This window comes from Ascaphus truei, chromosome 1 (assembly GCF_040206685.1).
Source record: "Ascaphus truei isolate aAscTru1 chromosome 1, aAscTru1.hap1, whole genome shotgun sequence".
NCBI lineage: Eukaryota > Metazoa > Chordata > Amphibia > Anura > Ascaphidae > Ascaphus > Ascaphus truei.
The window spans coordinates 249,989,606-250,006,376 of record NC_134483.1 but is presented as its reverse complement, the minus strand read 5'-3'; the positions used below and the strand labels follow the sequence as shown (position 1 = coordinate 250,006,376).

General features: G+C 42.1%; 1 protein-coding gene across 7 annotated transcripts in view; it reads right to left on the bottom strand.

The window, feature by feature from the left end:
* Positions 1 to 4,431: 4,431 nt before the first annotated feature.
* SLC25A51 (solute carrier family 25 member 51) overlaps positions 4,432 to 16,771 on the bottom strand; it is a 52,381-nt gene continuing 40,041 nt past the window's right edge. For 3 of the 7 annotated variants that reach the window (XM_075602878.1, XM_075602869.1, XM_075602889.1), the window contains one exon: positions 4,432 to 9,494. In XM_075602878.1, the coding sequence (XP_075458993.1) occupies positions 8,553 to 9,452 (900 nt within the window). In that variant the 5' untranslated portion in view covers positions 9,453 to 9,494 and the 3' untranslated portion in view covers positions 4,432 to 8,552. Of the gene's footprint in view, positions 9,499 to 10,150; positions 10,471 to 16,771 lie in introns of those variants that run through there. The other 4 variants (XM_075602899.1, XM_075602860.1, XM_075602842.1 and 1 more) reach the window with 2 other exon arrangements.

Sequence of the window (16,771 nt, the reverse complement as noted above, 5' to 3'; positions counted from 1 at the left end):
ATTTATGAGCACCTTGTGTGTTAATGTGCACCAATATGAATGAGTCAAGATTTGTCTGAAACCCCAGACTAAGGGTGTATTCGATTATCAGTACCAATGGTTAATGGGTCGGTCGTCTGATAATTCACTTCAGATTATGTTACTGTAGGTATCTACATCAGGTTCCAACTATCTGTTCAGAGGTAGTATTGTCACTTGCACTGGATGATATTATAGTGTCTTTCTTTATTCTTCTCTTATCTATTGCATCGAGTGAAGAACAGCACCAAGGAGGACAATTTTTCTATAAAATGTTCATACGGCAGACCCAAAAGACAGATTCCCCTTTAGCTGTTCTTAAATAGCCCTCATCCAACTGTAAATAAAATGTTTTATAAATCAAACATTTGTGGTACAGAATGGGTTTTTCTTTCTACATCTTAGATCCGCCTGCCCTCTATGAAGCTAGTTCAATCATTGATTCAACCAATAGTTCTGTAATCCCTATAATGTTATGCTCACTGAACAGTAATAGAAGTGTAAGACTCCCTTCCCTGTATCTCTATAGTATGTAAATCTCCACAGGATAGAGAAAAGATACCCAGAGGGGAACAGGCGAGTACAGGTGGTGTATCGTAATGAATTATCCTTAATACTAATCAATCCCCAGTTCTACTGTGAATATATATGTAAGAGACATGGGATAGTTAAGGGACAGTCACACCCTATGTCCCTAAATATTGTCCCTCAGAGTAACCTGGCCCATATATGTTTACTAGGGTAATTAAACCAGATCTAAGGATATGAAATCTATGTAGATAACCAGAGATCATATGGGCATGGTCACACGTACTGTCCCTCAGAGAAATGCCCGAACTCTAAAACACTTGCTAAATACCAATGTCATGGGTCCCGTTTCTGGCCAGGACACCGGAGCTGCTTCCCATACAGGTTGTTGCGCTTGTGACATGCCTACAACCGTGATTAAAACTCGACGTTTGTTTCACTCAGACTAGCAAGAAATTAATTGCAGGTCAAACTGGCTGCAATGGAGACAACCATTCTGGTATTGCAGGAAAAAAAAACACAAACATTTTCAATTAATCATCCAATATATTTTATTTCCCTCAGGTCCTGTCAAGGTAAGGTTACAAAAACAGACAACGTGAAATAGAAACAAATCAATGATTTAATAGACCTACCCTGAATGTGTATGGTATACAAACATAAGCCTAACTAAACATTGCAACTCCCTTCATGAGATTAAAAAAAAAAAAAAAAACACGTGGAAAAAAATTGTACATAATTTTGCATGAAGAGATGAAATTGCTCAAACTAAAGATAACTTGACTGCCTTATTTTTAAAATGTTGGAATTCATTAGGTTGCACCACCTCAGATAATGGACACAACTGCTGATAAACAGCGACAAGCCAAAAGCAATACATTCATGCACATATTCCAGAAATGAAATCTGTTTGTTTAATTAATAACTCCCTTTGCAAAAAGCCAGAGTGCAATAGTAAATACCCCGATCGAAACCAAGAAAAGATTAGTGCAATCCTCTCTTTCTTTAGACAGAATAACATGTCTGTAAAGATTAGTTAGAATACAAGGTGGGAGTGATGTAGAATGAGTTACTGTATCTTGGAAAATTAATCATCTTGTATGTTACTGATGTCAACCAATAATTCGGATGTATGGAGCAAGTTCTCATTTATCCTGCCTCATTCAAATATAAAGGTTACATATTGTGAAACAAAAAGCAAAGCGAAACAAATTGCAAGTGAAAGCCGTTTCACATACCAGATTGCAAATGTAATAAACAAAAAATGATAAAAAATACACAGGTTACGGCAGCATACACACAATACAAAAAAAACTTGCAGTTCTGCTTGGCAAGTTGCACAGCCCACATATACTACTTTTATTCTGGAGGCCACAGTCATGTGTAGTATGATTAGCCCAGATGGGTTCAACTCATTCCTTTTACAAGCACAACAAGTTCTTTGTCTTTCTTCACTTAATTGAAAAAAAGCATGGATTTACAAAGGCACTTGTGGATGATGGTATTGTGAGAGAATGTCTCTATGGTGAGTGCGCTTGATAGTGGGGAAAGGTGAAAAAGGACGAGTCCTTGCCAGTAGATCAAATTACAGAAGGGTACTCACTCAGCCAGTGTTTAAGGTGGAAAAGGAAGTGCCAGTGTATTCTGGGTAGCAAGATAGCCTGGGGACAGACCATCTGTAGGCAGGGCAGAGGGGGAGAAGGCAGACAAGACCATCCTGAGGGAAAGGCTGAGGTTGCTATAGCAACTCACTGAAAATGTCTAAGTAAACAACAAGTGTAGCAAAATGTTGCCCTTTCACATGCAGCAAGCGGCTGGAACAGGGGAAATAACAGGCAACTGAACTAGGGAGAAATGAATCCCATAGGCTGTAAAGGGAGACAGAGGAATATGGAATCTAGTTCTAGGACAACTTTTCCTAAATAAATACAAACTCATAATATGGCTATTCATGTGCATTAACATCTTGAATAATGTACATATTGTAATGTAAATGGTATAGATGTTCAAGGTTTGGAAGCGTAGAATACATTTTTAAAAATTGCAGCGAAACAGCACAAGGCTTCTTAAAAACAAGTCTGAATAATCTAGTGCTGTGGTTTTGTACCCTTTTTGAAGAGAGGATAAGTTGTTTAATGGCTTCCGTTTTATACAGTAGGTGTAAAGTCTTTGATAGTGCTCCGTTGCTCCACTTCTACCTGTTCTACCACAGCGGACAGGACCTCCAAAGGATTGAATAGGATTCCTAAAAGTGAGTTTCTGTCTCCTATTTTCTGAATTTATGAATGTATTTAAGTAGGGGGAGTTTATTGATGTGTCAGTCTTGGCTTTGTGTGCTTTACCTACAGGAGGCACTAGGCCAGGCCTGCACAACACGCGGCGGCTTTCCGCTCTCCCCCTCCCTCCCAAGTCCTCTCTACCCCTCCGCCTCCCTCCCAAGTCCACTCTCCATCACGAGCCCGCTCTCCGGTTCCCCCACGAGCCAGGGCAGCAGTGCGCTCTAGCATTGAGGCACTTCCGTCTCCTCTGCAGCACACCGAGGTAGGGGGGGGGGGGGGGTCGTTGGAGGTGCAGGGGGGGGGGGGGGTCGTTGGAGGTGCAGGGGGGGGTGATGCGAGGTGCAGGGGGGGTGATGTGAGGTGCAGGGGGGAGAGTAATGTGAGGTGCAGGGGGGAGGGAGAGTGATGTGAGGTGCAGGGGGGGAGGGAGAGTGATGTGAGGTGCAGGGGGGAGAGTGATGTGAGGTGCAGGGGGGAGGGAGAGTGATGTGAGGTGCAGGGAGGAGCGTGATGCGAGGTGCAGCGAGGAGCGTGATGCGAGGTGTGCAGGGGGTTATTGTGTGTTTGATGTGGAGGGGGAGTATTATGTGTGTGGGTGAGATGGGGGTATGAGAGATACATGGGGAGTATCGCAAAGGTTGATAGTGAGGGGTTCTGGGGGTGATATGTGGATGACGATGAAAGGTGCTGGTGGAGAGATGATGGGTGCTGGAGGAGAGATGATGATTTTACCCGTGCGGCCCAAACTTTTTTTCCTTGGAGCAGTTCGGCCCTTCTCATTTTACGAGTTGTGCAGGCCTGCACTAGGCACTACTTTCTCTGCTAATATATACAAACAGGAATTATATAGGAGGTCCTCCTTTTCATTATTTCTCCTCATAGGAGATATGTTTGAGCACTGGATCTACACCTCTAAAAGGTATTGGTTGTGCTGTACAATGTAGAAAAGACATTTTGCAATTCGAGCAACTGAAAGAATGCTTAAAATAGGGGGGGGAATAGCTTACTGAAATGTAATGCTTTTCTATATAAAACATTTCTAAAAGGGCACATTAAAAAGGTATAATATTTATTCCATGTTCGTTACATTTTTCCTGTGGTCACACTGCACATTTGTGCTCTTGGTCCATGTCACCATACTCAATATTTTGTTCACATTCCTAAGGCCCGTAATATAGTGGGTGCATTTGCTGTGCCACACGCGCAGCAGTTATAGTTGGCAGTGGTTAGCCAGCCATTGTATGCTAGGGCGCGTGCGCACACGGTAGTGAGCATGGATTCGGTCGATAGCGGGGAAGACTCAAAGTATTTGCGCCGCTACCATACATATGTGTGCACAATGTTAATAAATATTTTATTCTTACCAATGTGTCTTTTTAAAAAAAAAAAATATATATATATATATAATAAAATCACACACGCACGGCAAACCTGTCGCTCCCGGCAGCACGGACCACCATACACAAAAAGTGTGCGACACGTGCACGTGTGTTCACACAGGCGCGCGCACATCCGCACATACAATAGAACAAGCCTAACCTGCAGCCTATTAATCACACCTTCACAGCAAACCCTTCCTAATTAAAAACAGTTGTTTTAAACAAAGTCCAAAACTGTAGTCATTTATTTTTGTAATTGCACACATGAAAACATTACAGATTTGACAACACCTAGTTCTAACATTTTGTTTACAATGCGATTTAATTTACAGGCAAGCCTGTACATAAATAGCTGATCACTGTAACATTAATTCTATTTTACACAACTGTGCAATTATTCCGAGGTAGTGTGCTGGATATGTTTGGAAATCAGCTACTGTCCATTTGTAGTGGAGTGTAAATAATGTGTTCAAGGTTGCTATAGCACTGGGGGGTGCTCAACTCAAGTCCTCAAGACAAACCCCAACAGGTCAGGTTTTAAGAATATCCCTGGTTCAGCACAGGTGGCTCAATCAGACCTGTGCTGAAAAGCTGGTATTTGGGAGAAGAGAGAGATCTTTAGGACTGATGACCTGCATTTTAAGATAATTTGCTATGCATCTGCACCCTGCATTTTAAAGGTTTCTATCCGCACCAGTATTTCTGCAATCTCACGGAGTGGGGTTGTGCCTTTTTCCGCTCTGTGGATCCCCTGGTTTCTGAGATACTTGCTGGTATTACTTCCTGGTTTTTAAACAGTATTTAAATGGCCATCCAACAGGAAGCTACAATTGATGATGTTGCAGCTTCCTAATGGCAGCCATCTTGTTTCCCAGAGGAAGATTTAAAACCTGGTAACTTCACTGGTAATTATCTCGGGAACCGGGGAGTCCGAGGAGCGGAAAAAAAAAAAGAAACCACACACCACGTTCGCCTCGGTTCCCAGTGTGCGCGCATGCATATATACTTATTTTTAATAGGGTTAAAGCAGAGATCTCCGCAGCTGAACCATGTTAATTTCAGTTCCAGTGACGCCCTGCTTCTATCGAAATGGTGGCATAAATGTCCTACGGCAAATAGGAAGCAGTCACGGCATCCATTGCCCACGTGGACATTTAAAAAGCAGATCGTGGCAGCCCCTATGGGAGGTAAGTATCTCAGGAAGCAGGGGGTCCCCAGATCTGAAATTAAAACAGTTAGCGCCAGAAACTCCCTGCTTCAACCAGCTTTTTTTTTTTTTTTTTAAGTAGACCTTGGGAGTGCTCCTTTAATAAAGACAGCCCAAGGACGTGCGAGCAGAATGTGTGAAACACACTGGAATGAGCTCTTCCAATAACCGCACATTGCTGTTTGGACAAAAATTAAATAGAAAAGCTGCCCAATGCCTCGCTGCTACATGGAACACAAATGTTTAACAAATAAAAATTAAAAAAAAAAAGTATTGAAAAGTTGTTTTCCAAAGAGTTGTGTGACAGCCGGGAACGTACAATTTTTGTTGTCTTGGATGCTTCCAGTGCTAAAATAGCTTTCAGACACTGAATACTAGTGGTGTACCGAGTTCCTGGAATTACCCGGCACATTTCCAGCTACCCGGACCGGCAACTGAGAAGTGGCCCCGGCACCGGGTAATATCCAGTGTCAGGTAATGTCAGTGTAGCTGAAAAAATAATCTTATTACTTACCTTTCAGCCAGCGACGGACGACATCTAGGAACAGCAGCTGCGGTCCTGTGGTGGTGGCAGCATCGGAAGTGTCTTCAGCCTACAGCAGGAATCCATTCCACAGCATCGCAGCAGGTAAGCAGTGTGTGCGAGAGCCGCCGGGAAACCATGTGACCGGAGCAGGAGCGTTCCTATTGGACAGCGGTCCCACGCCGGCTTAAGACACTTCCAATGCTGCCACCGCTACAGGACCGCTGCTGCTGTTCCTAGATGTCGCCTCCACCCTGCAGGTAAGTGCCAAACCGGGTACCTGGCCAGGTAGAACTATTGATTTTGGCTATGTACCCGTTTTTTCCAAACTCACTACCTGGTACAACACTACTGAATACCACAAAAGCACCTAACAAATTAACATCGAACAAAGCCCGTGTTGAGTTTTATGGATTTTCATGTTCACTGCAAAATTAAATACACATATCCCCAGCATGCCTACTTAAAATTGCTTCTGGAGATCACATACATAATCCTGCCCTATGTTCAAAACATGTCTAAGTCCTCCACAATATGCCTGAACCCTTTCTACGATTAAGTAGCCTGCTCTGAAATGCGTTAGAGAAACTGAGCAGTAAAGGAGCAACTCGAGACAACATTGAGAAGGCAAACTGGAGCGCTCTGCCAGTGTTTTTCTTTCTATGACAGTCGAGAACAAAAAAAATTGATAAAAAATGTAAAATAATTTTTTTTTAAAATGACAACTCGAATGATTAGAGAATTGTCAGTATGTTAGTATGTTAGTTTATTGTTCATCATTTTTCATTTACCGATTTTGGGTCATCTCTCCTGTTACATCTTGCCTATACAAGGGGCATTCCTAATGACATTGAGGGTGTAAGAGTGGGATACCATAGGGAATCCTTCAATGGCGGCAGACAAAACAGAATGAGAAACGGCCAAAATAGGGTGTGTGTATATATATATATATATATATATATATAACCAGTTGTGTTTTGATTCCCACTAACGAACCCCTTGGGAGGCATTGCATGAATGCCTCATGGCAGCAGAGAGTATATAGGAACATATGCCATACAATTAAAAATACAAAAACATGCATGAAGTAGAATCAAACTTGTATTTAAAGGGGAAAAAAAACACACAAATAGGGAAAGGTTCCAGATACTGTACACAATATATATAGTCCAGACATTCTGTACTGCGCAAAAATCAGAACGTGAAGGAAGTAGCCTCAAAACAGAACTGAAGGCTATAGTCAAGTGGACAATTTTAGAAGACAATTCGCCACATTTGCTTTTATATGAAACTTTACAAAAACAGGTGTCATGGCAAACACGTCACAAAGTTTTACTTTACAAAACAAGCAATTCTATTTTAAATCCTTAGTTCCGGAACAAATTAGACATTTCCTTTGCTTTTCCTGTTGCATTCTAATCTACTTCAATTCAAAATCGCTGAGATTTCAAAGAAAAATTGATGCAAAATAATTTATATATGTTCATCATTGTGAACTTTCTAAGAAATGCCATACTCTACCCAAAATAAACTCTGGAACATCATTCTTTAACGAACCAACAACACAAATACAGTATCTATATGATAGTTGTGCTTTTTGGCTTACATTTGAAAAGCTATTCAATATACTGTACCATAAACATTACAAATATTAGATACGACACTACATGCCCAATTACATTCAGGGTAGTGTATATCTGATATATGCTCCAGGATGGGAATGGGGCTATAAAAGCAGCAGTGCCACCTGGAAACATGTGCAATTAATTACATTGTTAATAGTTAGACATGATCATATAATACTGTAAACAAGTTTTATTTAAACATTGTATAATACAAAACATATATGAAGGCCTTAGAACGGCTAACTCTTAACCATCATGACAACCCTCTATTTGCCAATGGTTCCCATCTCCTCGTTCAGTCTCTCGATTGGTTACTTTTTGCAGGGGTTGACCAAACAACAAATGGACAAGGCTCAGGAAGTTTTCCATTGATGTACAACATGATCATCTGTAAAGCACGCATCCACAGTAATTACAAAACAAGATTTAAACCAAAGGGGAAAATAAGGAACTTCGCAATAAGACAACTGTGTGTTGCAAATCGTTATACGCGCTCTACATCTTGGCATAGATTATATCATGTAGGCGGCACTGCTGCATTAACCAACTCTATAGTGTTCACAAAAACTATCTACCCTGGCAGACTAGATAGACCCCAGGAGAAAAATAATATTGATCAGTTAAACAAACTTAAACCAACTATGCACATGCTCCTGTTCATTTTTTTGAATGACATTTAAAGTGAAGCTTGCAGAGGAAAAAAAGGCCACACATATGTACATAAGAGCCATATTAGGACAATGACACTGCAACCAAAAAAAAAAAAAGTACCTAACATACAAATAAATAAACAGATGATCTAGCACGTCTGCTCAGTAATAAAAACGGGCCTGCAGCAGTTTCTTCTCGAACAACCCATCTGCTTGGCCAACCAAGTGCAACAGTAATATTTTCACAACACTCCTGTATTTGGTTATATAACAATTTGCTCCCTAGATTAAAATAAAATGGACATTTGCAAATTATATGGCAACACATTACAGTTCCATTCACTCAGAACAGTTTTAACAACAGCTCATAAGTTGCATTGATAATGCCCCAGGATAAAATGGAGCGGTGATAGTTCAGATGGGCACCGCGGAAAAGGTGGGTCAGTTTGCCATCACGTTCTGTCCAGATGGTTATGAGGACTTTTCGAAAAGATGTAAATTCCCCCCCAATCTGGGATTGCATGCGAGCTTTTACCACATTAATTGGGAAAAACAGAAATCCCAACATGGCTCCAAGCAGCCCACCGCAGATAAAATCATTGATTACATGAGCGCTGTACGTTTTTGCTTCTGGCAGGCACTTTTTGATCGGGTTACGGAGTCCAAAAAAAAGTGCATTGCTAGGACCATTACGGACCAAGATGGGAACTAGGCCACGGTAGTATTCCTTTATCCCGTAGGGCCGTAGCACCGTAAAAGCCCGATACGTGTTTGTAAATCGGTCATGATGCTTGTAGTCCTGTAGCAAAGTCTGGACTCTTTCAAAAGGAGTCAGCAGGGCTTCGGTTGTCCCAGCGAGGATTGCCGCCACGCTACGTGTAACAATCTCTGAAGAATTTGTGTGACTTAGCAGAAGGCTTGAGAAATCCTCATAAAGGCCAAACATAAGGGCGAGAGTTGTAGTCTTCTGCATAAGAGGGGGAAGTATTCCACGGTACAGGGTGCGGAACCCATCCCGCTGAAGCTGCCTGATAGCATCTCTGGTTCTCACTCCATAAAGCTGTTGTCGGAAAAGCACTTTCTGGATGGGGAAGGTGACTGCTATGTTTGTGAATGCTGCAAAGTAGCCGCACACATAATGTTTTCCGGAGGTAACACTGACTCTGCAATGCTTCAGATCTTGCTTTGGGCTGGTCAGAACTAGGTCATTTTTCCTTTTTTCATGGGCTTCTGAATCCATCATGAGGCTGAAGAGTTGCTGTATTTCACATGGGAAATTAACAGTCTGCCTGAAATATAAAAAGAGGAAACAAGAGGTAAATCACTACACATTTTTTTAACTTTTAGCCCACACCTTTACTGAAAGGTTGACATGGTAGTTTGTCCAGAGCAATGTAGAACAAAAAATGTGAGGCGCTACTTATGAAGGTGAAATATATAAATAAAGATAATGTGATAAATATCAATAATGTAAAGTGCTCAAATATAAAAAGAATGGCAAACTTCGCTGCTCAACCCTCTTGGGAGAAGATCCAATTTCTCCTGTCTTGGATGGTGAGAAGCTTGTGGGGAGCGCAGGTTTCACACACATATATATATATATACACACACACACACACACACATATATATACATATATATATATACACATATACATATATATAGGAAGAAAATATAAAATAGTGTGGTATATCTAAACAATCACAGCAATTTAAACAGGAATCATGATTGGGAACTCACATTCTCCCAGTGGTAATACAGCATTGAATAGTAAATGATGTGGTAAGGAGACTCAGCAATGTGCAGGGGGGGGTCTTGCTTGTATACACTCCCTGATGTCAGCAGGACAAACCCTCAACGGAATGAAAAAAAGACAACTCTAGTGCAACATTGTATGTTCACTATTAGTATATTCAAAAAGGCAATTGTTATTGCACTTACATGAGCAACATGTGCTTAGACACGTAACAATTGATGCGCAGCATTGGTGTACACCATCCACCCCCCTCCCGAGGTCGTGTTGCGTCACTTCCGGTTCGGCCCGTCGCGTCACTTCCGGTTTCGTGATCGATCACAGAATGGGTTCACACGGGTTCTGGGGCATTCGGGGCACACTTCTGGACTGCTGCTGGTTCACTCAACGCGTTTCGCTGGCGTGGCAGCTTCGTCAGGTGTCCGATCTGTAGCATAACGCTTCATTGTCCATATATATACCCCTACTTGGATCCGATTGGATGGTTAATTATTTCAGCACATCCCATTGGCTGGAATAGTTCCTGGTGATTGGCTAATGGGCGGGACTATCCATGTATACTAATACCACAGTATAATACATATACAATATAAAATGACAGTTTTATTTAATACAAACATATTAAAATCTATATAAATAACATTACTAATCTCACTTAAAACTAGCTAATACATAGAGAAACTGACTGATACAAAAAGAGTAGATAAAACGCTAACGGCTGCATATATGGATGTATCTCTATACTAGGGGCAATTACTTGTATATAGCACTCAGCATAAATATATGGAATGGATTGAGGAAGATGGGATAGGAGAAAAGAGCAGAGAAAAACTCAAGTTAGTGTGAACTATTAATCATTATACATAACAGAGTTGCATAGGGTATACAAAAACTCATACATACAAAAAAAAAAATATATATACACACACACACACACACACACAAAAACATAAAACTACTATAAATAATTAAAAAAAAAATATATATATATATATATATATATATATATATATATATATATATATATATTAATAAATAAATATTCTACAGTTATGTGTATTGTTAAAAAATCTTTATATAAAATATGTGAATATATCAGAATTCAATGACTAATAAAATACACGTATATCCCTATGTATCGATTGGGAAACAGTATGATATTAAGTTTATATATTGTAATGAGCACTGGACTTTAGAAAATGGGTACAGACAGTAATGAAATGACTATATAAAAACACTAATTTCTATATCTGCGTTAAGTCCAACTGGACTTAGCGGTTTTAACCGGTGAATCCAGAAGGTCTCTCTTTTAATTAATTCTTTAGTTCTGTCACCGCCTCTCCAATTCAATGGGACATGTTCAATCCCTTTAATAGTTATATCTTTTGGGTTGGAGGCATGAAAACGGGTAAAATGTTTCGGGACACTGTGTGTGTCCAGCATACGTCTTATATTTCCTATATGCTCCAGTGCTCTAACTTTCAGGGCACGAGTAGTTTGACCAACATATTGAAGACCGCAAGTGCATTCCAGCAAATAAATAACAAATACCGAATTGCAATTAATAAATTGTTTTATTTTAAAAACCTCATTGGTGGTATTTGATTTAAAAATATCTTTCGCCCCTTTACAGCAAAAGTCACAGACCTTACATTTGCCACATGTATAAAAACCTTTAGGGAGTTTTAACCAATTATTGTCTTTTGTGTGGTCTCTTTTGTTTTTCAGGACACTTGGCGCTAGTTTCTGCTTCAAGTTACTAGCTTTAGTAAATATAACATTGAGCGTTGCTGGTAGTACACCTCCCAAAACGGGATCGTTCTGTAAAATGTGCCAATGTTTCCTTAAAGCATTTTTTATTTTACTTGCATCTCTATTATATTGAGTCATAAAACTAGTAGTAAAGTCTATCTCTGTATGTTTAATTTTATTCACATTTGGTTTAAGTAAAAGTTTTCTGTCAATCATGTCAACTTTGGATTTAGCTTCTTTAATTTGTGTTGGACTATATTTTTTCTCAAGGAATTTGTTCGTCAGTACAAATGATTGTTCCTCATAAATTTCTGTCTTACTACAATTACTCTTTATCCGCATGAATTGGCCTTGAGGAACATTGGAAATCCACCTGGGGTGATGGCAACTATTACGTAATATATAGTTGTTGCCATCCACCGATTTAAAAAATGTTTTAGTTAAAATAACATTATTCTCAATATAAATTTCAAGGTCTAAAAATTCCACTTTTGTCTTGCTAAAATTAGATACAAATTTAAAATTAAAATTGATGGTGTTAATATAATCTAAAAATTGTTTCAATAAAATTTCGTCGCCATTCCAAATAAAAAGTACATCGTCAATATATCTTTTCCAGAGGACCAGATTTGCACCAAATCCATGCGAAGACCAAATATGGTCTAATTCCCATACGGTCATAAATAAATTCGCATAGCTTGCTGCAAATCTGGTCCCCATCGCGGTACCACAGAGTTGCAGGAAGAATTCTTGATTAAACCAAAAGTAGTTGTTGGATAATATAAAACGTATCCCTTCTAGAATAAAGTGACTTTGTTCCGTATCCATATTCGCATCCTCTTGATCGCGTCTAACCCTTGTGCATGGTCTATAGACGTATATAATGAGGAGACATCACAGATTACAAGTATAAAGTCTTCTTCCCATTTTATATCTTCTAAAATGGATAAAACCTCAATCCATTCCATATATTTATGCTGAGTGCTATATACAAGTAATTGCCCCTAGTATAGAGATACATCCATATATGCAGCCGTTAGCGTTTTATCTACTCTTTTTGTATCAGTCAGTTTCTCTATGTATTAGCTAGTTTTAAGTGAGATTAGTAATGTTATTTATATAGATTTTAAAGATGTTTGTATTAAATAAAACTGTCATTTTATATTGTATATGTATTATACTGTGATATTAGTATACATGGATAGTCCCGCCCATTAGCCAATCACCAGGAACTATTCCAGCCAATGGGATGTGCTGAAATAATTAACCATCCAATCGGATCCAAGTAGGGGTATATATATGGACAATGAAGCGTTATGCTACAGATTGGACTCCTGACGAAGCTGTCACGCCAGCGAAACTCGTTGAGTGAACCAGCAGCAGTCCAGAAGTGTGCCCCGAATGCCCCAGAACCCGTGTGAACCCATTCTGTGATCGATCACGAAACCGGAAGTGACGCGACGGGCCGAACCGGAAGTGACGCAACACGACCACGGGAGGGGGGTGGATGGTGTACACCAATGCTGCGCATCAATTGTTACGTGTCTAAGCACAAGTTGCTCATGTAAGTGCAATAACAATTGCCTTTTTGAATATACTAATAGTGAACATACAATGTTGCACTAGAGTTGTCTTTTTTTCATTCCGTTGAGGGTTTGTCCTGCTGACATCAGGGAGTGTATACAAGCAAGACCCCCCCCTGCACATTGCTGAGTCTCCTTACCACATCATTTACTATTCAATGCTGTATTACCACTGGGAGAATGTGAGTTCCCAATCATGATTCCTGTTTAAATTGCTGTGATTGTTTAGATATACCACACTATTTTATATTTTCTTCCTTATATATATATATATATATGGTGAAACCTGCGCTCCCCACAAGCGTCTCCTCACTGTCCAGAGCAATACCTGGAGATAAACAAATGGAAAAGTCAACAAGGTCACATTATCAAAAGGTAACAGTTGCCAAAATCTGAAACCGGAAAACTGCCACAATTGTTATGAAATGTATGTATGTATGTTTTTATTTATTTATATAGCGCCGTTAATGTAAATAGTGCTACAGTAGTAATAGACGTGACAATCATAAATAACATAATACAAATAACAGATCATGGGAATAAGTGCTTCAGACATAAAAGTAACATTTCGGGCGAGGAGTCCCTGCTCCAAAGAGCTTACAGAGACAGTAGGAGGGAGTTCTGGTAAGTGTGTCTGCAGGGGGCCAAGCTTTATGTATCATGTGTATAGTAATAAGCCACAGTGGTACTCATATGCTTCTTTAAGCAAGTGCGTCTTAAGGTGAGTCTTAAAAGTGGATAGAGAGGGTGCAAGTTGGGTATTGAGGGGAAGGGCAATCCAGGTGTGGGGCAGTCAGTGAGAAAGGTTTAATAAGGTGGGAGAGGGCTTTAGATACAAAGGGGGTAGAGAGAATGCATCCTTGAGCAGAACGCAAGAGTCGGGATGGCGCATAGCGAGAAATTAGGGCTGAGATGTAAAAAAAGTGAGGAGACTTGAGTGCGAGATGCAAGATTTGATAGGAAGCCAGGAGAGTGATTTCAGCAGGGGAGACGCTGAGACCGATATTCGAAAGAGTAGAGTTGATTCTGGCAGCAGCGTTTAGGATAGTTTGTAGGGGAGACAAAAAGGCCGAACAGCAGGAGGTTACAGTAATCGAGACGGGAGAGAATGAGGGCCTGAGTCAGAGTTTTAGCAGTCGAGCAACAGAGGAAAGGGCATATCTTTGTAATATCGCAGAGGAAAAAGCGACAGGTTTTAGAAACGTTTTAAATGTGAGAGGCGAATGAGAGAGAGGAATAGAGTGTGACCCCTAGGCAGCGTGCATGGGCTACTAGGTGAATGATACTGCTGGAAGTACTAATGTGGAAGGAGGTAGTAGGGCCAAGTTTGGGAGGAAGTATGAGGAGCTCTGTTTTTGCCATGTTAAGTTTAAGTCGGCAGAGGGCCATCCAGGATGATATCGCAGAAACACATTCAGAAACTTTGGGTCCCGGGTTGTATTGTATTGTATGTCTTTATATAGCGCCATTAATGTACATAGCGCTTCACAGTAGTAATACATGTGGTAATCGAATAAATAACAGATAATATAAATAACAGATTATGGGAATAAGTGCTTTAGACATAAACATAACATTAAGGAAGAGGAGTCCCTGCCCCGAGGAGCTTACAATCTAATGTTGAAAAGTAAACTTGTGTGTTGCCAGCATAGGAGGTGATATTTAAGCCCAAGAGATGTGATTAGGTCACCTAGAGAAAGTGTGTACAGAGAAAAGAGAAGAAGAGGTCCCAGGACAGAGCCCTGGGGTACCCCCACAGAGAGATCAATAGAGGAGGAGGGAGGAGGAGGAGATAGCAGAAGAGACACAGAGTATGATGGGAGAGGTAAGGGGAGATCCAGAAAATAGCTTTGTAACGAATACCAAGAGCATGGAGAAGGAGAAGAGGGTGGCCCACGGTGTCAAATGCTACAGAGAGGTCAAATAACATGAGCAAAGTGTAATGACCTCTGTCTTTGGCAGCATGGAGGTCATTAGTTATTTTAGTGAGGGTTGTTTCAGTCGAGTGAGCACTACGGAAGCCAGAGTCAAATGCTACAGAGAGGTCAAATAACATGAGCAAAGTGTAATGACCTCTGTCTTTGGCAGCATGGAGGTCATTAGTTATTTTAGTGAGGGTTGTTTCAGTCGAGTGAGCACTACGGAAGCCAGATTGTAGAGAGTCTAGGAGATAAAAGGTGTTGAGAAAGTGGAGCAAGCTAGAGCAGCGGTGCGCAAACTGTGGGGCGCGCCCTCTTGGGGGGGGGGGCGCAAGATTATGTAGGGGGGGCGTGGGCTGCTTGCAGGGAAACCTGGGGGCGGGCAGAGCTGTGCACGGGCGGCCAGAAGCTCCGTGCTGCTGCTTCTCTGTGTCTTGCAGAGGGGGCGGAGCTTCTCTCTGCACACAGACAGCCCCTCCTCTTCCTGTCTGCTTCCCGCACTAGTTGTGAGCAGCATGGGGGGTTGGGGGATCGGAGCATGTCGCCCCTCAGGAGAAAGTGTGTGTGCGTGTATTGTGTGTGTGCGTGGGGATTGTGTGTGTGTGGGGGGGGGGGGATTGTGTGTGTGTGTGTGGGGGGGGGGGAATTGTGTGTGTGTGTGTGGGGGGGGGAATTGTGTGTGTGTGTGTGTGGGGGGGGATTGTGTGTGTGTGTGTGGGGGGGGGATTGTGTGTGTGTGGGGGGGATTGTGTGTGTGTGTGGGGGGGATTGTGTGTGTGGGGAGGGGGATTGTGTGTGTGGGGAGGGGGTTGTGTGTGTGTGGGGGGGGATTGTGTGTGTGTGGGGGGGGGATTGTGTGTGTGTGTGTGGGGGGGGATTGTGTGTGTGTGTGGGGGGGATTGTGTGTGTGTGTGTGGGGGGGGGATTGTGTGTGTGTGTGTGTGTGTGGGGGGGGGGGGGATTGTGTGTGTGTGTGTGGGGGGGGGGGATTGTGTGTGTGTGTGTGGGGGGGGGGATTGTGTGTGTGTGTGTGGGGGGGGGATTGTGTGTGTGTGTGTGTGTGTGTGGGGGGGATTGTGTGTGTGGGGGGGGGATTGTGTGTGTGTGTGTGGGGGGGATTGTGTGTGTGTGTGTGGGGGGGGGGGGGGGATTGTGTGTGTGTGTGTGGGGGGGGGGATTGTGTGTGTGTGTGTGTGGGGGGGGGGATTGTGTGTGTGTGTGGGGGGGGATTGTGTGTGTGTGTGTGTGTGTGTTTGTGTGTGTGTGTGGGGGGGGGGGGATTGTGTGTGTGTGTGTGTGGGGGGGGATTGTGTGTGTGTGTGGGGGGGGGGGGAATTGTGTGTGTGTGTGGGGGGGGGGGGGAATTGTGTGTGTGTGTGTGTGTGTGGGGGGGGGAATTGTGTGTGTGTGGGGGGGATTGTGTGTGTGGGGGGGGATTGTGTGTGTGTGTGGGAGTGTGTGTGTGTGTGGGGGGGGGGATTGTGTGTGTGTGTGTGGGGGGGGATTGTGTGTGTGTGTGTGGGGGGGATTGTGTGTGTGTGTGGGGGGGGGGGGA